At 36.7% G+C, this 26355-nt stretch overlaps 1 protein-coding gene across 2 annotated transcripts in view; it reads right to left on the minus strand.

The window, feature by feature from the left end:
• Positions 1-26355, minus strand: part of SPIRE1 (spire type actin nucleation factor 1) — a 125391-nt gene that overhangs the window by 69431 nt on the left and 29605 nt on the right. For both annotated transcript variants that reach the window (XM_056485179.1, XM_056485178.1), the window contains exon 3: positions 645-878. In XM_056485179.1, coding sequence (XP_056341154.1) covers positions 645-878 — 234 coding nt within the window. The remainder of the gene's footprint in view (positions 1-644; positions 879-26355) is intronic.

A 26355-nucleotide genomic window follows, 5' to 3' on the forward strand; every position in this document is an offset into this window, starting at 1 on the left:
TAATACCTCTGTCTGTAATAAGAGCTCACTGGGCTCTAAAACAAGTACAGAAGATTGCTCTGTAGAAAACAGAGGGTAATACTTTTAAATGATTATTCACAGTAGCCCAGATAATATTAAAGAACTTGTCATAATTAAAGTTCATAAGCTGTATTTCCAAATTTCACAACTCAGGTCAAGAACTGCAACCACAATGGTCACCAGTAAAATACTGTGTTCTGACTCACTCCATACAAATAAGCTACTCTTATAAAAGCCCTCCTGTGCTTCAGGAGGGGAGGGTGGCAAGCAAAGGAACTGATAAGAATAATTACACTAATAACCTGCTAATGAAAAGGTGGATTAATTGAAACACACCATGAAGTACCCAAGAGTACACAGAGTAATTCAACAGATGTTTACACTGGAAGGCCGACTATCCAGTGCAGGGATTAAATCTGATTGTGATATTAATGGCACATCCAGTGCTAAAGTTGATAATGGATTTTCTGTTGCCTACTGTCAAACTGAAATAATACTGCATGTCATTTTCACAAGCAAACCATATAAAAGGACCAGGGAAATCAGAAAATAACACAGCCAGTATCACACATAGTTGATTTTCTCATTGACAGAACTATCATATAAAGTGCCCCCCACTGTACCTTCATGACATCTTTATAGGAGTGAATGGCCTCAACTTCCTCTTTGTCATCATCGTCATCCTCCACTCCTTCATCCAGAGCATCATATCCCTCATCCCTACTCCCATCTGTTTCTGTGGCATTAGTCATATAGTCAATAAGCTGCTCCAGTGGAGGACTTAATTCCCTCTCTTCATTCTCCTTCAAACCATAGTCCAGGGCTTTATATATAATAATCCCTAGGGATTCAATAACCTGTAAAAAAAAAAGAAATATATATTAATGCCATTTACATGAATGAATAGGTCAAGTGAGGAATAACATTTTCTGGTGTTTATATAACAAACCCAGGAACTGAGAGAGCAATAAACATCAAAATTGAAGATAAAAGTGATCTGCTAATATCTGCAGTAGCACTTGAGTAAGCACTTGAGTAATACAGCAATAGAACAAGCAAGAGCAGATCATACCACCTACCTACAGCTTTCTTATTTCAATATCTGAAATAAAAATTCATCATTTAAAAACAAAGCAGGACCTTTTAAGGTTATTTTCCCTTTTTCCTTCTGATACTGCAAACCTCAAAGTAACATTACTCTGTAAGACTATATTGCACACACATAATCTTTTTTTGTGGAGCAGGTAGGAAGAAATTAAAAGAAAGAATAAACTAACATGAGATGCCTTCCTCCTCCCACAGCTTAATGACACTTGGTAAGTGCCCTTCTTTGGCCTGAGAGGTGTCTGGACACAGCTGTGGATGTCCCAGTGTTACTCACTGAGCACTGGGACAACAGCCCACAAGAACTCCTTTGCCTGTCGTCCAGCTGGTGGAAGTAGACATACACCAAAAACAACCAACAACTATATTCCATAGTGATGAGGTAGAACTTCAATTTTTCATTGAACTGGGGCTTCTTATTTGTGTCTAGTAAGAGCAAAGCAAACCAATGACCTCTTACTCAGTGACAGCTAGGATAATATTGTCATGAACATCTCAGAATGCTAAATGTACATTTTCTCTCTTGGCATTAATGATTTTCCTTATGAGTAATACTGAAGCTTCTGGTATTTTAAAAATGTAAATAGGTGCCATTTCAAACTGAGGAGTTTGAAAATAGGTATTAATAAAGAGGGAAGGGAAAATGGGATTGCAATAGTAAACCACAAGAAGGTAATGTCACTGCTTGGAAGATCCTTGTCTGACAGCGGAAGTAGGACTGGAGTTATTGCATGTAATCTCCGATCTTCCTTGTGTGTTGGGATAGATAGCATGTCACACAAATTAGCAGACTCCAGTGTAGGAGTAGTTGGCACAGCAGCAACTTCAGTGACAGGAGCATTTCTAAATATACCAAACCTTGTCATCAAATGCAATTTTCTCTAATCTGCCTTTTGGTATGATGCTGGTCGACACTTTTTACTGCAGAGTTTTGAAATTCTGTTTGGGTATATAGGACAACACAAAGGGATTCTTAAAACATTAAATTTTACTCTAGCTGCTTACTTATTTCAGCAAAACAAAGTATTGTTGTCTGGGAGGCTGGAGATTAGCAAAGACTTAAAATCATTTCCCATTAGTTTAACTAGACAGACAATTTAATGATTGCTGTAGTCTGACAGCTTTACACTTGTGTACTTCACTCACTTCAATCTGTTGGGATTACTTTGCAGTGCAAATTCACTTTGCAAGACAGTGGCTAATAAACAAAAAACAAATTTAAAACCCAATACATAAAATTCATTATTTTATAATTTATTTCCAATAATTTTGGTAACTTGTTTCAATATAAAAATTTTGCACATGCTATTCTCTTGAAATGTGTTTATACATATTAATTTAAAAATGCAGCTAGGGAAAGTGATTAGGCAAATTAGTGAAGAAGAAAAACCTGTATGTGTTTTTTCATTTCAAAGAATAGCTTCTGACTTGGGAAGTGCTATTGAGACAGGAAAGTATGTCAGAGATGTTTCGCTGCTTCCTTGCTCAGTTCTCATACCCTTCCTCTGACTTCTGCCATGACATTGGAGACATGACACCATATAGACCTTACAAACAGCTCTAAAAGATTAAACTTATATTTGTAGTATATCTTGCTCACTTCTTTGGGAAGATATTTTGTCGTAACTGTTTTGCAAAACTTGTACTGTTAAAAAAAATCTGAAAATGTGGAAGTCCCACAAAGTAAAATATATTAATTCCAATGGTAGACATGTGTTTCCTGTAACTCAGGTTCCGAGTACAATCCCCAACAAGCACCCCCTTTGGCAACTGAAAGGGAGCAAAGGTTGAAGGAAACTGAAATGAAAATTAAGTATAACTGAATAATCATTTTGATACTTTGAGCACTTGGGAATAAACACAAAGTTTATTTGTGTAACTAACTTTAATAAAAAGTACATTTGACAGGGCTTAGCATCCATGAAGACTGAAATGTCCAGATCAGATGCAAAGAAAGTTATGTCTTGTGTCATGCAGTATTGGCTGCTGAACACAGCTTCTGGATTTTGCTACCAAAACCTAAAAAATAGTAGAAGAAGGGGTAGATAAAGAAAGTGAACTCTCTCTGCCTTCTTCTGTTTGGGAAGAGGATTAAGGCGTTCAAAAGCACCGTGGCTAAAACTGGATGACAGCTGCTGCTTTCTTCGATGTATCAGCAGTGGGGCTTTTGCAGCTCAGTAATTGGTTTGTGCATTTTTATATACTATGAACAGATTTCATAATACATGCAAAGCTGACACAAGAAGAAAGCCTGTAACAGCACCAAGTCAGAGCTGTAGTTCAGTCTCTCAGCTCCTCACTTAGGAGATGTGAACAAAACCATATTTACTCATTGTCTGTCTGTACCACAGATTCTTCTTGCTGAAAGACAAAGCAGCAAACAACTCAACTAAGTAACTTTGCTTTGACTCACATTGAAACTGAGAACATTCAATGCTTTCAGTAGCATCAGTTTACCGAGGATCCTGTAAACCACCAAGTGCCTTACAAATATCAAACAAAAGTCACAATTGTCAATGCTTCTTCCCATGAATGAAACTACTAATTCAATTCATACTAAATAAACTTCATATAAATAAAACTTTCAGGTCTATATAACTAGGAGCAAAATATAAAAGTCACCTGATTGCTGCTTCAATGCATGAGTACTGCCACTTTGCTTGTAATACAAACAAAATACAAACAAAAGGAAAAGCTTTTCACAGGTGAATGGATGAATTGATAAATAAGAGGGGGTTTTGAGTTGGATAATCAGGGACTTCCACTTTTAAATTTTTTTTAAAGCATCAATTATTTACAAAGAAAGCACACATTCTAAACTCTACCGTTGGCCAATTTAGTACAAAATAAAAACTTCTGGCACCTAACAAGTGACAAGTACTAATACAGTTTTCAATTACATGTGAAAACAGAGATATATTAAGAAAAAAAGTGTAAGAATGGACCTAGCAAAGCTTTTTTTAAACCACAGAGTTGCACATTGACACCCCAAAACAACTGTATAACACTGAAATAAGTGTCATCACTAATAATAAGTAATGCTGTTCAATTCAGGTAAAAAAAAAATAAATATCTGCACCTTGAATTTTAGAACACATTTATTCCTGACTGATTAAAATTTCAGGAAAGGACCTGACCTCTGGAAATCAATCAGTGCATAAATAAACTTAAAAAATAAACAAGGAAGTCTGCATTATTAAGATTTACACCTTCCCATCAAGTTCTTTTGAAAGTCATGGCTTCAGACCAAAAAATCCCCAAGAGACAAACATTTCCCACAGACTGAACTTGTACTTTGCTGTGCTGAAATCATTAATGAAAGGGCAATTTTGTCCCACCATGAGCATTCCTGCAGTTTCTACAGCAGTCTGGACTCATATTATATGGTGTTTGTATAATAGATTGTGATAAATTTGCTGCAATGCTTTGACTTTAAAAACAATGTAAAAACAATATCCACACACTCCTTTTGCACACATGACAAATTATTTCAATTCTTTTCATACACAAACACTACCCAGAACTTTCCATTCTGTATACCTTCCTCCAACACATGGCATGCCTCTTGGACAGGTGTTCATTAGTGTTTTAGATTTTTCATATGACCCAAATTATGCTCTTCTAATGAGCTCTGCCAATTTAACATTCTTGAATTCTTCAAATATACAGCCTTTGCACAGGAAGCAAAGAGGTTTGATACTTGCAAAAGTGCAATTATTTCAAGTGCTTCACTTTGAGAAAAAGCTTTTTTTTCCCTCAACATACCCATCTCCCAGATTCTTGCTGAAGCATAGATGAGAACAGGAAGAATCCAGATCTCATGGCACACACAATGGGGCACTGTCTGAGCTTTCAACCCCTTCCTAGGCCTGCCTCAATTTTTAAACAAACAAAGCCTAAAGACAGGCTTGTACTTACTGCAGCAAAGGACTGTTTTTCAGCTCAAATGCCTGTCCCTCCCTAAAGTTGTCCCTTCGTCCAAAAGCCATTTAGATTTTGCATCCCTAAACTTGGATTAACAATGCTGTAAAGCCCCAGCTCCTAAGGTAAGTTAAATAACTTTGATTTTTCCCACAGGGACCTCAGATATGGCCACCAGCCACAATAATATTTGCATTACTACTGCACTTTGATGAATCCAAGTATTTTTTATTAAAAATGTGCAGTATAGTAATTAAGTGCTTCCATATTTTACCATCTCCAATACACTTCACGAAGGAGACCCATTCTGTCTCATGGTAAGAGTGCTGAGAGTTCAGGGCTGGCACTCCTTAGGGCACACAGTCCTCTCCACCACCAGCTCTGCCATCTCCCATGGTATTAGGCAGCACATAGTCAATCTGTAAAGAATAACCTGTCCTAATGCTGACTTTAAATTAGCCTGCCAGGAGCTTCATACGATGCTTCTGACACTATAACACACAATATAAACATAGACACAGACACCTTTAAGTCAAGAGTTAGGTAACTTAAATTTTCTATGACATATTAGAAGAAAACACACACAAGTTTTTGTGCTCAATTCAATAATATGGTCCAAAGGACTGGCATATTAAAATGTTATGTAAAACCAACTTATTCCTCTCTAGCTAGATGACAGAAGGTGACAGCTTTTGCTCATTTCCATTTGTAACAAAGTAATTCAATGTTTCTTCAGCATTCAAATACTGAACTGAAAAAGACCAGGCCTTTAGGAGAGGTGAAAAATAAAGGGGTTAGGATAACCCCACTTAGATTATTTCGTTTCTTTAGCTCATCCTGAGGTGCCCTACATAACGCTGAGGAGCACCCCATGGAAGAGCAGGTCTAAATAGGACGCTCTGAGAGATGTGCTGCTGTCACTGCACACCAGTGCATTAATGTAGTTTTCACCAGAGCATTCCCAAGTGGAAATGGGGTAGCATTACCCAGGTTTTAATGGCAGGGGACACTGCTAAATTTGAATGTGACCTTCACTAAATTAGAGCAACGTGCAACGAACTGTCAAATGAGAACAGTGAAAAAACTTCCAAGTCCTTCCAGGAAAGCAGCAAGGATTTGGACTACTTCCAATGAATCAAATGAATCACTCATTTCCAAAGAATATAGACATAAGATACAGAATTATTTAACTTCTGGGTGATGTTGCTTTGCTACTGAAATAACGAGGTACTGCTTTCTGCAATATAATGAGCCTTGCTTTTTAAGTCAAAGCAGTAATGAAAGCAAAGAGAAAGATAATTGGAGTATCTCAGGTCTAATAGAAAATAAATATGAGACAAAATTAAATAAATCCTTTTAATGGTATTCAATCCGGTTTAGATGCAGGAAAATTTCTCTACTGTATTCAGAGATCTTTTTCAAAATGGTTTTATATCCTGAGTCTTTGAATGCACTAAGTGGGCCAACACACCTACTTACTGGATTCTTTGTACTATTCAGGTGTGTGTTAAAGAGATTCAGTGCAAGAACTTTTGATCAAAGACACAGAACAAGCCTAAAACACATAAAGGGGATGCTAGCTTCTTTTGTTTTGGTTCATTCCCCTCAAAGTGAGTATGTGAAAATTGAAGCAGTTAAATGTTGTTGGACACAGTTGCCTCTAAGAGTGTAGCACTAATTTTATTAAGGATCAAGTGCAATGCAACTCTTCAACTTATTCAAAGGTTCTGATAACAATAAATGTGATTTTTAGTTTAAAAAATTGTACTATAGATATTATCTCAGGAGAACTATAACTTATTAGCATAAAGGAAAGCAGATTTTTTTTTCTATTGTATCAGTCTCAATTTACATTTTATCTGCAGTGCATTTTAAACACTGAAACAAAACTGTCAATTTTCTTCTAGCTTTTGTTCAGACATTATAATCCCCAAGATCAGGACAAATCATTACTCTGTTACTACAGACTTTATTCAGCCTGAAAGAATTTCACCATAGTGACAGTTCATACCCAAAGAAAGAATAAAATTAAGTTCTCTAATTTAACTGTGAAGACTCCAGCAATGGCTGAAGCTTCAATAAAAGAATTAGATGGAATAATTAAGTAACCTAGATGGTAAAAGTCATTTGAAAGTTCTATAATACACTTCTATCCATATCAAGATTTGAATACAGGTCGTATTATCCTGATACCATTTAAATAAGGAGAATATGGTTTTTTTATCCTAAGTTATTGACAGAAAATCCAACCATGTCACAAACTTCTATTCTAGTTCTGTTGTCTTGTTTTTTATATATATATATATTTTTTTTTTTTTAATAAAACATAGCTAAACATATGCATGTCTTTTTTGGTAGAAACACAAAGCAATCAGGTGAACACCCCAGGTGAAGAAACAGAAGGAGCAAAGACTTCCAAATACATAACCAGGCCACAGAAACGCCAGTGGGTTCAAACTGTGGAGGAGATAGAAATTGCTATTTGTCACATCAGCTTTTTGAATAAATCTTTATCTAGATTACATGAGAGTATCAGATTAACTGCAACAAAAGATTTTGCAGTGAGGGAGAGAAGCAAGCAGCTCAAGGAAAACTGGTACAAAGGACAGCAGGACTAGTTCAGTAGCTCTGATCCCGAGAATTCATGTGTGACTGGTTTAAGTTTGGCTGACATGGCACACCTGCCTATGGTCTGTCAGATAAGATATAGAAAATAGATAATAAAGTGCTTTGATTCAGTTCAATTTATGGTAGTCATGAAGCAATGCAAAATCAATGCCACTTTTAGTCAAAACATCTACACAGTTCAACTACTCTACTCAAAGAATCAGTTTGCATGCATTTTTCAGCCTACCCCATGGCTTTTATGTCAAACCATTACAGCTGCCTGCTATAGGCTTGGTCCCATTTAATTAATCCAAAAATTAAAGTGAGTAAGCTGCAATATAAACCATTTGTTCTCCTCTGAGTCAAGAACTTTCTCACACCTATTTTCGCCAAAATTAACGACTACAAAAGCCAAGCAAACAAAATACCAGGACAATGAAAGCTATTCTTTTAAATACAAATTCTTGATTAGTTAAAGTTTTGCATTTCCATGTACATCTTATAAGCTTTCCAGCAGCAGCTTACAACAGACTTTATGAAAGTTAGGCTGGTTTCACCATATTTGTCAGGGCTATGCCTGCATTTCAAGTGTTTCACAGCTGATAAACTTCACAGAGACAGACGAAGCACCTGAACAAGTTTACACAGAGTGGGGAACATGATAACAATTCTTCTGGTTTGGCTTTAACTTTCCTCTAATACATCTTCCTCCATTCCTGAAAAAATATGTCTTTCTGCCTCCTAACAGACTTCTCTTGTCAGTCAAATTGTCCTAATTCCAAGATTCCATGCATAAAATCAAATGTGTCAAGAAAGAAGCCCAAATGCAACCACTCAACAGGTCCTTTACAAAGTGATGTGCCACAAAAGAAGGCTAATACATGCTGCTCCTTTCTAGTGACTGGAGTATTCATTAACCCCACACAAAGCAAAACTAATTTAACACTGCATTTCTTAGAGGTATCTCATATTCACAGCAAGTCACATAACCACTCATAAGAAGGTTGTCCTTTCCATCCATGCCAAAGAAAAAACTTCAAAGATGTCTATGGGATGTTGCATTTATCACGTAGCCACCTAAGACAAACCATGCACAGCTACCTCCAGTGCCTTGTGAAAGGTCACTCAGCCATACATGGGCTTCTTTCCTAAAGAAACTGATGGGAATTCACACATATAGCCTGTGACCACAAAGGAAAAAATGTGAGACTCTTACTGAGAATTTTTTTGCTAGTCATATATGTAAGGAAACATCATCTTGACATAAGGATACACCTTAATTATGAAGCATGTGAATTTTCACATAGACTATCACGATAGTCCAAGGAATTACTAATGGGCCAGACACATTAATTATTTAGGTCACATATGATCTCTGAGCATGTAATGCAAAATATTACTGCAGGCTGACAAACCCTCTGGAAAGCTCAATTTTATGAATATTCTTCCATGCCCTCTTCCCCATAAAAAGCAACATTGGACACAGGCATTTGGATCTCAAGTACTTGTCCAAAACTGAATGCCTAAGTGAACATAAAATATTTCAGTAGCAAGCAGGGGAAGCTATGGGCAAAATTACCTTCAAGTTCTCATAATGGCCTTATTGGAAAGACTAGCATTTGCTGAAATAGTTCAAAAAAGCACAAGTAGGCACTGCTGACAAATTATCTACCTATAAAAAGACATTAGCTTGACATTATTTTTTTCAGGTTGAAATTCAGATACAATCACAGTATGGAAGGTTGACTTGCCCTACACCAAAGAGCAACAGAACTGTGTGGCTGAAACTCAGCAGAAAGCTCAGCACCTGCTCTTCGGGCCACAAAACCCCAGAGACTCCATTTACAAAATGTCACTCACAGATTTCTATTTCTATTTCCTTCTGAACAATGAAATCACCACAGAAGAAATACATATTAAGACACACCTCTATCACAGATAAAAACTATTGATACATAAAGCATACAGTTATAACCTCAGGCATGAATTACCTTAGCACAAGATATTCCAGCACCTGCCAGCTGTCAAAGTGCCGAACTGTGACAGTTCTTTATCCTTAATGGAACAGCCATATTCCTGGATTACAAATTGCTGAGCATTGTTTTACTGCTCTCTGCCAATAATGACAATATCTATGCATTCCAGCACAGTACAGTGATGATAACATAGATTTGTTTTCAGTCACAGATCAAAAGTGCTATGCTATTTAAAAAAAAATCATATGGATTTTATACTTAGGTTAAAAAAAAATAAAAAAAGAAAAGCAAACCAACAGCAACAACAACAACCTCCAAAAATGAGAACAAAACAAGCATTCCTGACTCTGGCTGTCTGCAGAAACCTCCATTACACAGTCAATTTTTTTACAATGCTCAGTACCTGACCTTCGAAGAGAATACAGATATTATCCAGATAAGTTCTTTAGCTGCTTAGGTGGCAGCCAAATTACTAGATATCCAACAATTGGTGGAGAAGGATTAATTCCAACCCTTCCATCTATGTAAGACACATAGGTACTTGGGAACAAAAACACACACCAAAAAAATCAGCTATCAACTAAATAGATTTACTGCCTCAAAAAACTGTAACACAGTTATCTGCTCCATCCAGTGTGTCTTACACTGCCTGGGAAACCTGAGAGGCTCATAAATTTAGGCCTAAAAGAGGCAACCCTGAGTTTCTCCCACTCTGAGACCTTGTTAATGGATGTGCTGAAGTCCCTGTACAAGCCACACTCCTGTGTTCAGCCCAAGGGAAAGAGAGGTAGGTAAAGAGGCAAAGATGTGTATCCGAGGTAACAGGGGAAGGTAGCAAGGGGAAGGGAGAACACTGGGACACAGTGACCTGTCTCATCCATAGGAGCTCTAATGCAGTCCTACACAATTTACCCCTGGATCAAGGATTCACAACAAGCTCCCCAAAGCTTCCTCACCAGCTTGTAAAGAACAGAGCTGAGCTCAGGTGTACAGGGATTATAAATCCCTTTGGACTTTTTAAGTTTTGGAAATTAAAATAATGCTGCAATATTATCCTGTCTTTCTAACCACATTACTACCCTTTAAATGACAAAAAGAAATCCCTACCCAGAAAAAGTAAGTCAAGGAATTATTTTCATATTGTGGTGAGTTGCCTGATTTTTTGGAAGTATCACACTTTTGAGGTAAAATATAAACAAAAATTAAGGGTTTATAATGTCCAGGTAAGTGTTGTCACAGCATCTCAAAGTCAGAATACAATTGCCCCCATGATTTTCTTGACACAAAACAGCCAAAGACTTCAAATCCTAAATTTAGTCCCATATTTACAACCCCAATCTCCCTAGCAAAATAAGTTACACTGCCCTTCCTAAAAACATCACAAAGCAAAGGCATTACCTCTCCTGGAGCACTGGTTTCAAATATAGGAAGTGTGTAGGACTGAAGGTCTGTCCTGTGGGGTTTTCCTCTTCACTCTTCCCTGTGGAACCTCACACTGGTCCTCACTGGTCATTTCCCCTCTCCTATAACAATTTTACCACCTGCTATATGAGAATATTGACCCATTTTCAAAGCTTTGGATAAGAAGAGTTGTGCAAGTCTAAATTCTATTTCTGCATGACATGCACACAGACTTAAACACAGCTGGAAGTGCTTCTAATCATCCAGTTTTCCATACGACTTTTGTTCCAAATAAGCTAGAGGAAGGAAAAATGAAGAAAAGTACATGCCTGAGGCTAATGGTTAGGCTTATCAGCTGAGTGCAATGCAACACATAAAGCTGCTTTTCTTTGAGAATATAAAGCAAGATGTCAGAGTGGTTTATTTAAATGTAAGTAGCACAGGTAGCCAGAGAAAACAGTTACTAAGGTTAGAATATCAGATTCTTCTAAACTTCACAGGAAATAAATTCTGACAGCATCATCCCTTTGTTTTGTTATACCAATGTAATTATACCTACCAGGCTACACTCTAGAGAATTAATGTCTTGAAGCTTAGGAAATGGGAAAAAAAGCAAGGTTTTAATGGTTTTTGACACTGTGGCTTTAAATTTTGCTCCTTAATTTAATTAAGTATCCCTGATTATTTTAAAAATCCTTTAAGATTTTAACATCTTACAAACTCTACCATATCCACATACTCTTTTGGGAATACCTTTTCTAACTCACACAGCATGACAGTTCATATTACAGCTCAAACAGAAATTGTCTGGAAATTCCTAGACCAATCAAATTGAAAAAATGGTTGTTTCTTCAGATAGTTCTCTAACAAGTAGAAAAATTTTCCTAGAGGGAATACAAAAATTTAATTAGAAACAAAATCAAATAAGAACATCCCCAATAACAACAAAATAATAAAACAACAAAACACCACTAAAAACTCAACTACCAAACAACATCAGAAGGTCCATTAAAGATAACATTAAATTCTGCTGAACTTCCATAGGAACCCCAGTTCTGGAACAGCAAAAACATTCCTGCCTAGCCAAGAAACAAGTTACTTAGAAGTAATGTCCTTAGATTGGAGAGTTATTAATTTGATTTAAAAAAAAAAAATAAAAAAAATAAAAAAAAAAAAATTCTCTTGTTCTTGTATTTTATAGCCTCCTAAAAGTTTAAGAAACTAAAAATAAAATAAAAATATAATTGTACTACAAACACATGCCTAGATTTCTCTGACTAAATGAGCACAGTCATCAATACTCTTGAAGAAGTTAAAGATCTTCAATTAAATCAGTTTGAAAGAGCATCTACTCAACTACCTCCAGGGACTCAAATGTTCAGTATGTCAAGTGCCACTGAACAATTTATATCTGTGAATTCTGAAGCAGAGAGTGACAGCAGAATCGAATCTGGTTTTATTTTCTTTTCCTTAACCCCTTTGCAGGGATTATTTGCACCAAACCAGCAGTGACACATAAATGTTACCTTATGCAAAGGCAGCACCTCCCAAGGGAGAGGAGTCTTGGGGAGGATCAGCACCGCGAGAAGTGTCAGACAAAGTGCAATGACACAGCCTCAGAGAATGCTGCTTGTAAGGAATATCTATTACTTGCCAAACCAGAGGAGTGGGTGGGAGTCATCCTCCCTGCCCCTCGTACCCCTGCTAACATCACAGGCCTTGTGCTGCACTGTGGTCTGACAGCTCAGAAAACTCACCTAGCTGGGAAAAGCCACATTCCCCTGACCAGCTTAGAGAAAAAAAGCCCAACCAAAAACCTCAACAAACCCAAACCCCAACTCTCTGTGCTTGCACAGATGCATCCTGTGCTACCACATATCAGTGCTGGCTTTAGGGCAAAATAAAGCTCAGCACAGCAGAAACCTCAGATCTATTCCTACCCATGACAGAATGTCTGCTTTAACTGGAAGAGCTAAAATTAACCTTAACAAGGAGTGACTGCATGATTGTTTGCCGTAACAATTTAATATATTTTGATAAAATGCTTGATGTAATGCAATCCTTCCTTTAACAATTTTTCTATGTTTTTTCTGTGTTTATAGTCTTCCCTAATCTCCATTTTTAACCCATGAACAATGATTTTTATCAAATACTTTTTTATGATAGGTATAGATAGGATGGGTAGGTTGAGCTACCTAGGAAAAAGTAGGACGGTTTGCTTTGCAAAGTTGAGTAGGAGGGTTTGCTTTGTAAAGTTAAGATAAAAAAAAAAAAAAAAAAAAAAAAAGGAAATTAAAAGAAGAAATAGAAATTATTGATTCTTTTAAAAAAATATGGTATTAAGAGGAATCAAGTCATCCAAAAGCCAAACACAATAAAATAAAAATGTCTAACTCAAATCATAATAATATTTTAAACTAAGATTTATTAGTAACAGAACTCTAGTAATGTTAAAGAGATTTCAAAGTGAAGTAAAACACTCTAAATACAATGTGTTCTTTTAGATTTTTCTTTGAACTGAATTAAATAAAACCCTTAAAAATCAAGTTTCTAAGGATTTTTCCATTACACTCAAAGGTGTTTTTATGGAGTAATATATGACTTTCCAACGTTCTCAGGTGCAAAGGAACAAGCAGACTAGAAAGATAACCTTCCCTGCTCACTGTGCTTATCTAATTAAGCCAATAAAACTGTTCTACCAGAAGAAATTAAGCTTTTCTCTGTCCTAGAAAGCTCTCTATTTTTAGATGGGAAAGAATAATGTTTGTAGTAATCTTAAACACATCTCCCAGCTAAAACATCATGAACTGACCAACTAGTGGGACTGTGTGTCTGACCTAGAATTTTGCACCAAAAAAGAAAAATTGTTTTCCCCCTTACACACAAGGTACACCTCAAACTGTGGATTACTGCTCACTGGAAAGCATGGCCTCAGGGAGAAACTTCCTCCAGTGAGCAGAGACTTCAGTAGTTGCTGCTCTTATGGGAACACTACATGAAATCTGTGCTAGGCAGAATTGCCAGCAGCCATCACAGATACAGACAGTAACAATTCCGAAGGAATTTTTAACTGAAGGCAAGCCTTAATATTCTTAGAGCATATGTGATATTTGCCCACATGTCTCTAGTCATTTGACTGCTGCTAATTTTTCTGGACTGATCCAAACATACCTCATTCTGCTATGAAATTTCCAGTTAATTCTCTGTTAGAGTATTTTACTTGTTTTTAAAGAGTTGTTTGGTTTTTTTTTTAAAGAGATGGTTGAATGTTACCATTAAGCTGTTCACAACAGATCACCTGACACTGTTTTCTAAGAAACAGAAGCCATTAAACCTAGGAGAGGAAACCTGTGATGACTATCAGACCTACCAGGTGTGCTACCAATTTACTGATTTTGCAATATTTGTTACCTAGGGTCCATTTTTATGTGTCTTGCTCAGTCACAATTTTGGGCTATGGCATTAAAAAGTACACGAGATTTGTTAAAATAAACTAAACAACCATCTCTTCCATAACTCAGTCAGAAGTAACTGCATACAAACTGTAACTGCATGGAAGCCTCACTGTTTCTGCATTCATCATCCATTTTGTGATGAGTGTGCTACCAAGCAGAATGATGTTTTCAGGCTTACTGTGGGTTGCTAAAGTGAGGAAGCACATGCTTGGATAAAGCACCCACAGTTGCTAGAGGGTAATGCAGCACTTCATGTTTTCAAGCAAATTGGGCTTTTGTTAACCTTAGTAAAACAGATTTTTGATCAGCCTTCTCCCTTGGGGATCTTGCCTTAATGTTTACGCTGACAGATCTGAATAGCACTTTTGAAGTGAACCTCCCCATCATCCCTCCCTGAGCTAATGCCTTCCAGCATGGGGTGCTGTCCAGAATGGGGCTCCTTTTGGATGAAGCTAAAATGGAAGATGAAATCCAAAAGCTCACCTAAGGCACTCATGTTGCTGATGGTACACTCAGCAAAGGTTCTGAAGGGTGTCAGAAGAGAGCTCAGCTGAAATAAAGCAACTGGGATATGTATTCCATGGACACAGGGTGCTCAACACAAACTTTGTTGCTCTACAGACTTGCAAAATGCTATTTGTTAATGCAAAAGACTGAGTTGAGACCAAAATCTCATAAATACTCTGAATGTAAGACTGAAAAAAACCTGAAAAGTTGTAAAATAACCAGAAAACTATTAAGCCAGTACAGAAAGAATAACAACAGCAGCCATTATCTTGGGCCAAATTCTGTAACAAAATAGCTGTGGTTTCAGTTGGGCACCTCAGATACACTTAGCTTTTTTCTTGCTGCTACAGTATTGTAAAACTGCAAGTAATTACCACCAGTGTAAAATTACCAGGAGAATGTAATAATCACCATAATGTAACAGATCCAAAATACATTTTGGAGCTTTGGATTTTAAAGGTAAAATAATACAGGTACACCTATACTGTAGTTCAAACTTACACCTGCTACCCAATTTTCTGTATCCTATGTGAAAAAAATCGTATGTAGACTAGGCCATGGATACATTAACATAATTTAAATAAAAGAAACTAAAAGCTAATGGGTAGTCTAACACTTGTGACAAATGTTGAGCAGTTTTTTAAATAAATACCAGTATATATACACATTGTTCAGCACTCTATTTGTCTTCTTTTAGGACATTTATGTTTCTCATTGCACATCCAATTTCAATGGGACTACAGGTAATGAAATATGGACACAAAAAAACTGTAGTTAAATTTTCAACATTTACATCATCTTGAGAATAACGTATTATAATTATAATCTCCCAAGTCACACCATTCCCATACAATGTTCTTTTCCCCTATGCAGTACCCAGCTTGCCAGTCAGGGATGTTCTCTCTGCTGAGCAGGGACTGTGAGATGGGAGCAAAGCAGGAGAATGGATTCACTGTGACTTCACCATTTCTACAGCCAGAAGGTGGTTACATCTTCTAGCACTTCAAAAAAGGGATTCTGGAAGGCCAGATGGATTCTGGATTCTCTGAGCTCACGAAATCTAGTCCATTTTTCCACCCCAAGAATAAATTACCTAAAACTTTCCAGTTGGCAACTGAAAGAACAGCAGCTTCTCAAGGAAAGCCAAACAAGGACTGCAGCTAAATTCTCTAAGTTTTTCTTTTGTACTCTGCAAAATGAAACCATGACACTCATAGCCTTATGAAGGCAGGAAAGGGGGCATATGGAAAGAGATATTAAGACAAAGAGACATGCTTGATTAAAACACATTAGTTATGATATGCTATAATATGATGTGATACAGGATAGTGCTGCAAAAATATTCAAACAATAATGAGCACTTGCTTCACAACAACGAATATCAGATTAATGTGGACAGTAGATAGTATTTTTCAATGTCATCTCACCATGTCTGATCACTCTGCCTTTCAAAAATTCTCTGCTTTATACCACAGATGTTGCAATAGGCTAAAATCCCATAGAAACAAAATGCCCACATTTTTACCTCTATGACCCTCACCTGAGATAACCTGCTTCCTATAGGAAATGTGTCATCTCAAAAAACTGCACATGTGGTAAAGAGTAAGGGAGCTTTTGAGGGATCAGAATGAGATGTGGGAAAGAGGAGGGGAACTGCAAGAAAAAAGGATGATTAAAAAGCTTAAGACTAACTTAGACCTCATACAACCACTCACACCTATGTGAAATTGCATTGTTGAACCTCTGTGGGAAAAGAAAGGATCAAAAAGCCAAGTGAAAACTGATAACCTGTGTGAAATGCACCTGAAAATACTGCCATTAATTGTGATACATGGTCCCTAAAACTAATGGCGTTGGGAATGCAAGTCGAAGCAGTACTTTAAGCCATCTTATCACACAGATCTTTACTAAGGAGATCCATCTCAAATGAGCATTTATTTCAAAGGGGAGATAGCTTCTGAGCAGATCAGCATTTGTCCAACATGCCTTCAACAGTTTGCCAGGCTGAATCTACATTACAAGAGACTATAAATGCCTCTAATGAGGACGAGTCACAAAGCAGCATTGATGTACAAACCTACATTACAAGCAGTTATTGTAGTTATTTCACAATGCCCAGCCTGTGAGATGCAATCTCAGGTGGTCTACACCTGTTCTGCAGGGCTTTAGGCTGTCAAGGTCAGATATCTCGAGCTGGTTGTAACTTGAACTCTGGCGGAGTTCAGATAAATGCAGTTAAAGAGAAGAGAAAGCTTCAGTGTCTCCCAAGTATCCTATTCCAACAAAGAGCAAAAGGAAACAGAAAGAAAGTTTGTGTTGGCTACACAGGCTTGTCTCTGTGTTTTTTCTTTCCCTCTCCTGTCCCTGAACCCACAGGCATTGTTAGATGTCTAATTTTAGTTTCAGATAGCAGATGTCTTTTTTGTAGCTACTCCCAGAAAAATAAAATAATAAAAGGAAGCTTCTTAAAATTTTAAAGGGCAGAAAACAGTCTGTTGAATCTCTTGCTGTTACTGTTAATTATAGACACTGAACATTTAATTATAACCAACCAAACAGAAAAACATATGTAATCTATGCCTTTGGCACAGTGTGAACCAGGCAAGGGGCAATGAAGCAACCCCTGGCGAGACATTTTAATTAATTTTATTTTAAAAAGAATACACAGATCAGGATTCAGCAAGGGTATTTCTAGTAACTGATATAAGATCATTGCTATGAAGTTTAAGCTTTCAGACAGCAGAATGCCTTGTCATGAAAATCTTGTTATATAAGCAGGAAAGATTTTCTATTCTGATGGAATGGGCAACACTAATTTTGCTTTGTTTTCCTTCTGTCACATGCATGAAATCATAGGTTTTATTTTAGCAGAACAAGAAGTGAGAAAGGATGGTTTGGGTGCTAACAAAAATGACCTCTGTCAAAGCATTACTATAAAGACATGCGGAAAATGTCAAGCCTCAACTCAAAGTCTAAGCCAGTATGAAGCTCCTGTCTTCCCAATGGACTGGCTCACCTTTAGCATCTCCCTGATATTTCTACCCACAAATGCTTCAAAAGTGTATGGTGTCCTTCATCCACCCCCGTGCTTTTCAACCTTCACTCTGTTTCATCCCCTAATGGGAAGAACAAAGATGTATTGTGTTAAGCTCAGGCAACTTTTTGCCGGTAAAACTTCAGTCTGCACTGACTGGAAGACAGGCTTAAAATATACCTGGGTGTCCATGGCTTTAGTTTCAGGAATGACTTTTCTTAGCTTTAATAAAATCTTCTACCATTTAATCATAGTAGACCTTTAGAAGTATCCAGAAGACCTGCTGCACATACTTAGTACAGTTCATCCCTAGATTTTATACCCCTCTTTTCCAATAAGCCTCAGTTGTCACTTACATCAGAACAACAGAGGCACTGAAGGCCCAGAGCTGAAAAGGAAGAAAATCAGTGAAGCTACATGCTCAGAACTTCAAGTGCTGTATAGTGCTAAGTATTCTGAAAATGGGACGTCTAAAATTAGATTATCTGTACAATAAAATGAAAGCATATTATTTGTAAACCCTTTTTAAATTACAGTCATTAATATAATGGCAAAGCCCATGACAGAGCCAACCCTCCTTTGAAATTTGATTTGAATGCTGCAATTATGACATAGGTTGACTCTGTGAAAATCCTGGAGAAAACCTGCAGGATGATGCAAACACTGAAAGAAACCAAGCTGCTCTTGCAAAGCTGTCATTGCCAATTACGGGCATTCTCAGTTGGTGAACTCCGGAATGTACATCCTTAATAAGCTTTTTCTTTCTGAAACATATACGTGTGAAGAAATAGTAGCACATTAAGATCTTCCTTCAAAATGATATTTAAAATATATGAGTACATAGCCCACCTCACTGATTTTATTTTGACTGTGCCCACACAGTATGCACATGTGTGAGAGCACATGCACACAACCTACAGCAGTAAATCACCTTCCTGTCTATCCCCTCCTATGGCTTTGAAGCTAAGCTGCTTATTTTAAAAGAGTTGAACCTATTCTATTTACTCTGGAAGCTTATTACAAGAAGCAATTGTACACCATAACTGCTGGGGGAATAATTGCTTTCCAAAAACAAACCCAGACATAAAATAGGTTTGTCTTTTTCTGAAGACCATAAGATGTTCAACCTTCTGTTTAGTGCCTAGGTATTTCACAAAGTAGAGACCAAAGGTGTCCTTCAGTAGTTTCATTCCTTTGGGAGAGGCTACTGTGGAGCAGAGGCAGCCTTTGTGATAACGCTGTCTGAGCCCATTTAGGGCTTTGAACACAGGAGCCTGATGTGGAGCCTCCCAGGATGCCACCTGAGCACAGCACAGGGCACGGCACTAAGCACTGCTTCCAGGAGTACAATCTGGCATTTGCCCCCTTCATGTGGCCTCTCAGCCACACACCAGTGAGCTGCAGGCACCATGCTTGTCCTTCTCACCAAGACCATTAACTACAGCCAAAGGAGCAGCCAAGAGGAAGCATTGGGAGCCCCAAAGTACAAGGTATCAGATGTTAACCATCACCATTTGTTAGCAGCTTGTTTTAAATTAAAACTAATTAATTTAAAGAAATGATGCAAGCTTTGCTTGACTACCAACTGCTAGTACCACCTACGAATTTCAAGCATTAGGTCAGTTGCACAGAGCTTGTGAAAATCAGCTTAAGCTTTTTTAATGCTTCATTATAGCAAGTTTTCTTTACAAGCGTTTTGCAGTGTCATTACGCAAATTGTAAGTGCAACCATAGTTTGAACACAAAGAAGATCCATTTATGAAATGTGACTTGCAAAGGTATTACATGAAATTAATTGGGAAGAAATAATCACCTAGAACACAGTAATTACATTTTAGAAATGAAACCCTTAGCCAATTCATCAGTCTCTAGAATTAGGGAGTTCATAGCTAATATATCTAATACACTGCTGTTCTTGGCATTTCCTTTTGTGCTTGGGTTTTTAAAAGGAACAGTCATAAGGCCTGTTAAAATACAAACCTTTAAAATTCTATTGCTCTTTCAAATTAATGATGCCATATAGGGAACAAAGGATCATTTCTTTCTAAACACTTCAGAGATGTAAATTTTTTTTTTAAATCAGCTCTTAGTAAGAGCATGGATGAACATGAACTTTGATACTTGTCTGTAGAGATATGAGGAGAAAGATACACATTTGAGTCAATACAACCATTACCAGCAAGCTGAAATGAAATTTGTTAAAGCAGCATGGCTTATTTTTTTGCATGTGCTTTTACTGTGTACCTATTCAGGTCAAAATATTCTGCAGGATTCCATTTCAACATCATTTCAAACACTTTTGCCAGGAATTGCTAGGAAAGAAAGGCTGGGATGATTTTGTATGTCCTTTTCCATTCAGAGCTGTCTAAAATATTTAATATATTACAGAATTTTGTAAGATTAGAGTGCACAATAGTAGATGAAAATAATTTGTGAGATAGATAGATAGATAGACAGACAGACAGATAGATTTAAATATTTTGCCTGATAAAAAGTATCACTTGAACATTAATGTTACAAGTATACAGAACAGACAGGATTTCTTGGAGGCTTTCAATGAGGCAGTTTGTTAGTAAACACACTGAGCAGCAGCACAGGAATTTTGCTCTGTGCCTGCAAGGGCAGAAAGGTCAAGAATACAAAGCTCCATTTTTACAAGCAGGAAGAAAGGAAGTTAAAGAAAGCATCACAAAAGGATTTTTTCCCCCTCCTTGCTTTCAAAAAAGTAAAGGATCAGAGAAGAGCTTGGTTAACTTTTAACCATCACCAAGGATTTTTTTGTTCATGTAAAGAAGAATTTTTGGTATCGTAAGTACCTCTGTACTAAAAACCAGTAAATCCGAAGAACATCTTGAACATTATCAGTTAAAGAATTCAAAGCACAGGATGAACATAATATCAGAATAACTGTCAGCAAAATTAATTATAAAGATCTTCCATTTTTAAAAGCACACAGACCTTCCTGCAGAATATGTTCCTTTCAAACATTATGCTTTCACAACATGACATTCTGTTTCCATGAGCATTAATTCAAAACTATTGATGTATCTCACATGTCTCCACTTCTCAGAGCTCATTTAAACAAAACCTTGACAAAGCAACCCAAGAAAGTCTACAGAAATAAAAAAATTACATGCCTGCTTACAACAGATAATCAGATAATATGGGACAGCCTCTTATACTGCACGGGTCAAAAGCTTAAAACACCTCCTCATTCTGATTTCACTTTCAATCATTAAAATACCCTGTATCTGTATCATAATAAGGTTCTTATGTCTCTGTAAGGCTGCATTTCAAAGCAGTTTGTTCCTTAGACCAGGGTTTGGCTATGAATAGGCTGTTTCCCTTCTATTCAACTTTACAAAGTTCTGAGGTGCTCCTTTCCAATGCTTTTCTCATATAATCTGCTCTAATTAGCTCTTTAGTGTTATTTGACAATCCCTTAAAACACAATTTCTTGAAAAGTATGCTTAAAAAATCACAAATCCCCAAGAACTAAAAAGACAAGGATGAGACTGTCCTTAGTTCCTTTATTTTAGATGGTTGGGTACCACAGCACCTGCCATTAGAGGACAGGCAGATGGGCCTGGCCTTCTTAGAGGCTGGAAAAGAGAAAATGTTGCTGTGGGAGTGAAGCACAGCCTGCTGACACCTGCAAAGTAGTCATGGAGAAGACAGAGCCAGGCTCTTAATTGCACTGCACAGTGTGGGAACAAAAGACCATGAAAATAAAGTGAAACAGGAAAAGTTCAGATTAGATATAATAAAAACACCCCAAAAATCATCTGGAGGACAACAAAGCCCTGGAATAGGCTATCCACAGATGTCATGGAACCACTGTCCTTGGGGGTTTTTAAAACCCACCTAGACAAAAATCCTTGACTAACTCAGCCTGCACTGAGAGCTGAACAGAGGCCCCTTCCAACCTAATGGTTGTGTTAGGAAATTTTTAAGCAAACATTTCTCTTTAAATTTTCATGTTGCAGTTGCAAAGGAAGCAGCAGTTTGCCTAAAGCAATCATACTGATGGCACACAACCTCAACAGCAGCAAATACAGATATGAGGATTTCCTTTTTCTAGAAATACAGTGATTAATCATCACATATTTATGATTTTAAAAAAATAAACCCTGTCACTTAAAACCCAAGTCGTAGGGGCTTTATTTACATGACAGTATTTATTAGGTTTTATCTTAAGATGGAATCTTGCCATGGGCACAAGTTTATGCACATGCATGCAATATTATTATCTCTTTTATGGCACAAGTGCTATGGTTATGTGTTATTTTAATGAAAATATAAAAGTCATTGCATATTTATGTATGGATATTGTGGAATAAAACTGCTAATGGGATTGGTGTTTGGTCTGGCTAACAGAGAATAAAGAATTCTCCTGGTAAGCTGATTTAAAATTTACACATAACAATTCATAATTTATAAATGAATAATTTATAAAGTCTTAAAAATGCAGTTTATATCAAATCAGGTAAAAATAATTACCTAAAAAAGTCTCTCTTCTTTTTTAAATTAACAAATATAAGCAGCTAATCCCTGTATATTTTTCTACTAGTATTTTAAGTGTTCAGATGATAGTAATGTACTATAGCAAAATCTCCAAACACTGTGCTAAATTATAATTTGGTCTTTGGAAAGACCAAACATACAAAAGAACTAATAGTCACTAAAAATCTGTAAGATCCAGAACCCACTCCTGACAGAAACTCTTTTTGTCCAATCTGATTCAGCTGCCTGCTAGGCAGTACCAAACATAAAAGCATCCATCTTGATCCCAAAGGGAGAAGACCAACTTGAAAACATTCAACTTCCACAGCACCATATCATATCTGAAGGACAGCAACTACAGATATAACAAGAAACAAAGCTAGGAAGACTCTGGTATAGTCAGATTTCCTGAATTTGGTAGATACTTTAACAGAAATATTAGTATTGATGAATTTGATAAGGTTTTCTTCATCTGAACAATTAAAAGACTTTAATTGACTCACAGAAGTGCTGCTGTTTGACAGAGCTGACTCTCTGAAATACATAAATTAATATTAGAAAATCCAGGTCACCCTCTCTTCTCAGTAATTACAGAATGCATTAGATGTTTCCACCAGCCAGACTGTACCGGCATCACAAAAATATCATTTGTGAAAAGCAGAAATGATGCCAGTATATTCTGACTTCGCTAGATGAAGATTGAGTTTCTGGATATGACCCAGAAGTGGTTAATAAAAAATACCTTGATTTCTGCACTCCCAAGAAGAAAAAGCTTCATAACAAACACATTATTTTGCTGTTCTTTATGACAGTTTTTGCAGCATAAAATGGCTACTACCTCTTCTCCCTTTTTCCCCCTAAAATATTTTGCTTACTTATGATAATATTGTATTTGTATCAGATGATGATATGTTCTAGGTGTTCCTTGGGACTTAAACAAAACTTGCATTGAAAACATTTTAGTGTAAATCTAAAGGCAAACTCTTAAAATACACTGATAGTGGTTTAAGACAAATGATGAAGAGAATAGCACAGGTAGAAAACTATCTGGTCGTACTTCTACTAAAACCTGTTCTGTCTTGAGACCTGTTTGTAATTGCACTTGAAACATTAGCCACCAGTTTTTGCGATTTCATCAAAAGACTCCTGCAATTTAGTCTGTTCCTTACAATTACAATTCCTGAGTTGTACAACAAAGTTTAGGGATTTTTGCTTGTTCGTTTTTAAGTGGGGATTTTTTAGCCTTTAAATTCCAGAAAATACAAACCAAAAACCAAACCCCAGGAATCCTTAAAGGCTTGGGGCTTTAGAGAAGAAATCAAAGGATTCAAACTTAAGAATTTCTGAGGGGGGAAAAAAAGAGTTTTCTAAAGCCTGACCCAATTTCAAATGCTCTGCATCATTTCAGATTTATTATTCCCCTAGTAATCATTATGTAACTTCTACTTTAACAACTGCAGATTTTCTAGGGAGGCTTAGCATACACAGGCTCTATATACATTTTACACCAGTATTATAAGTGCTACAGAGGAAAATAAAAAGAAGTAAAAATCCAAACTCACACTCTGCCACTATCAACATTCTTGCTCCTAGAAACATTAAGCCAGTTTTAAACAGCCATCAAATCCTACCCCAAATGAGCAGATTTAGTAGCCATTACCATTATAATACTTTCCCAGTAATTAACTAAGAAAGGCCAAAACACTCAGCATTACAAAAACCAGGCTTGCTGCACCCTGTGTTCTAATCACACGCATAAATTCACTTTCAAGCCACTTACCTAACATAGCACACAAAATAAAAGCAGAAATAAAATACAAGGAGAAATATTATTCTTCCAAAACCATTTATCATTCCAGTATTATTTACATTAAACCTCTCCTAAACTCAGTCTTAGCTAGTTTTTCACTTCATCATTTCCTCAGACAGTGACCAGGTAGCTCTTTATTGCATCCAAATGATTTCAAGAACTAGAAAATATTCTCAACAGGATAGAATATTTACAGCTGAGGTGGTTGATCTAGTGCATTACGTTTACCCAAAGGCATGAAAGGCACCACCTAGAAAGCAAAAGATAAGGATTCACATTCCTCATTACCACTCTTTTTTTTTTCTTATTTTAAACTATGAGCATTAATATTCTTGCTTGGTAGGAAGAGCAAGAACAAAGAGGAGCAGCACAGGAATAAACAAGCAAGTTGACAGGAATAAACAAGCAAATCAACTACTTTTCTAAGAAGAAACCATCTAGTGGGTGAAAGGTGATGGCAAAAATTACATGGATTGTTTTTCTGCTTCTATGTAGAAGGGAGAATTATACAAGATTTTTAAAAGTCCCTTCTATCTACATGTTTATGATTCTGTCCTTAGTAGAGCTTCAGGCTGTTATAATGACCAAAGTCTCCACAGTGAGTATGCAAGATGTCATGAGACCTAAGAAATATAATGTTTCTGTTGTTCTGATGAGACAGCAATATTCTAATAAATATTCCTGCCATTCCTCCTAAAAGGAAGACAAAATTTATTTATAGCAGGCTGTAATTCTCTTAAAAGTTTATTTATCTTGCAGAATTTAATGTAAGACCTGCAGTGTTGTGATATTTCCCACTTTCACATTCTGCTACTAACAGAAGAAAAAGAACTTCATGTTGGTGTGACAATTTTTGACTTATAAGTCATGCCATTAGTTTTGGGCATGCCTGTCAGCTCAGGCAGGCTGAAACAATGAGCCAGGTATTCCCTGTGGTTACAAGTCCTAAGTTTTGTGTCTTCTGTTTGGAAACTGTGGCAGACATACTCTTTCAGCAAGACAGAATCAGAACTCCTGTTCAAACACTGAAACACACTGCAAGACAGTCGTTGAACCAAGAGTTAGTTATGTTCCAGACTGAGATATCAAGCATTTATACAACTAAGGTGGTCCTTTAATATTAGATATTACTATATACACACACGTATAGATGGTAGTACCAGACACACAGATTTAAATTTTTTATAAAATATGTATATTTGAGGCTTTTCTAAGTATCTCCTTTCTGGAAAAACTGCATGCTCAAATCCAAAGCATTGCAATATTTGCTTCACTGCCTTGAAGGTAGCCCAAATACATCAGTCAGCTCAGGATGGAAGAATCTCAACTACGACTCATTGGCTGGAGAACTTCTGCCAATTCCACATCCATTAGGAAATGATTCAGTTATGCTGAAGAGAGGTACCCCTTGTAAAATAGCTGCTGAAAAAATATCTGTATGTTAATTCATACCATATCCAATTTCCCTGGTTCACAGCTTCAGTCAGTGAGCAATCTGTAGATACTTCAGTCCAAAAAAAATTTTTATGTAATAAATGGATATATTAGGTTCTTATTTTTAATGAAATTTCTGTATTTACAATATAGCATCCTCTAGTCAGAGGAGCTAGAATGACACAGACATGTGAAAAAGGTGGTATGGGATGTCCACTTTGGAGGATTTCTTAGATATAACCAGTTGACTAAATAACAAATTCTTCACTTTTCATATTCATTCAATATGACTCTTTTATTCATAGAGCAGCCATAGCTCAGATAAACACTGCTATTTTCTTTACTAGGCCTAAAATACTGACTTAGTAATTTAGAAAAGGAAGATTTCTGATGTATTCTGTTCCCTTACCACTTTAACAATAGTAACATAAGCAAAGTTATCTGACAAATATTCCTAACTGAAGAGCTCCATAGACATGTGAAGTATGTGTTCATTCCTCTTTGAGGAGCAATGAAAATGGGCAAAGGACTACTTTGTGTGCTCTTTAGAGTCCAAAGTCAACTCTGATATTAAAGTACACC

The sequence above is a fragment of the Oenanthe melanoleuca genome, chromosome 2 (assembly GCF_029582105.1).
Source record: "Oenanthe melanoleuca isolate GR-GAL-2019-014 chromosome 2, OMel1.0, whole genome shotgun sequence".
Taxonomy (NCBI): Eukaryota; Metazoa; Chordata; class Aves; order Passeriformes; family Muscicapidae; genus Oenanthe; species Oenanthe melanoleuca.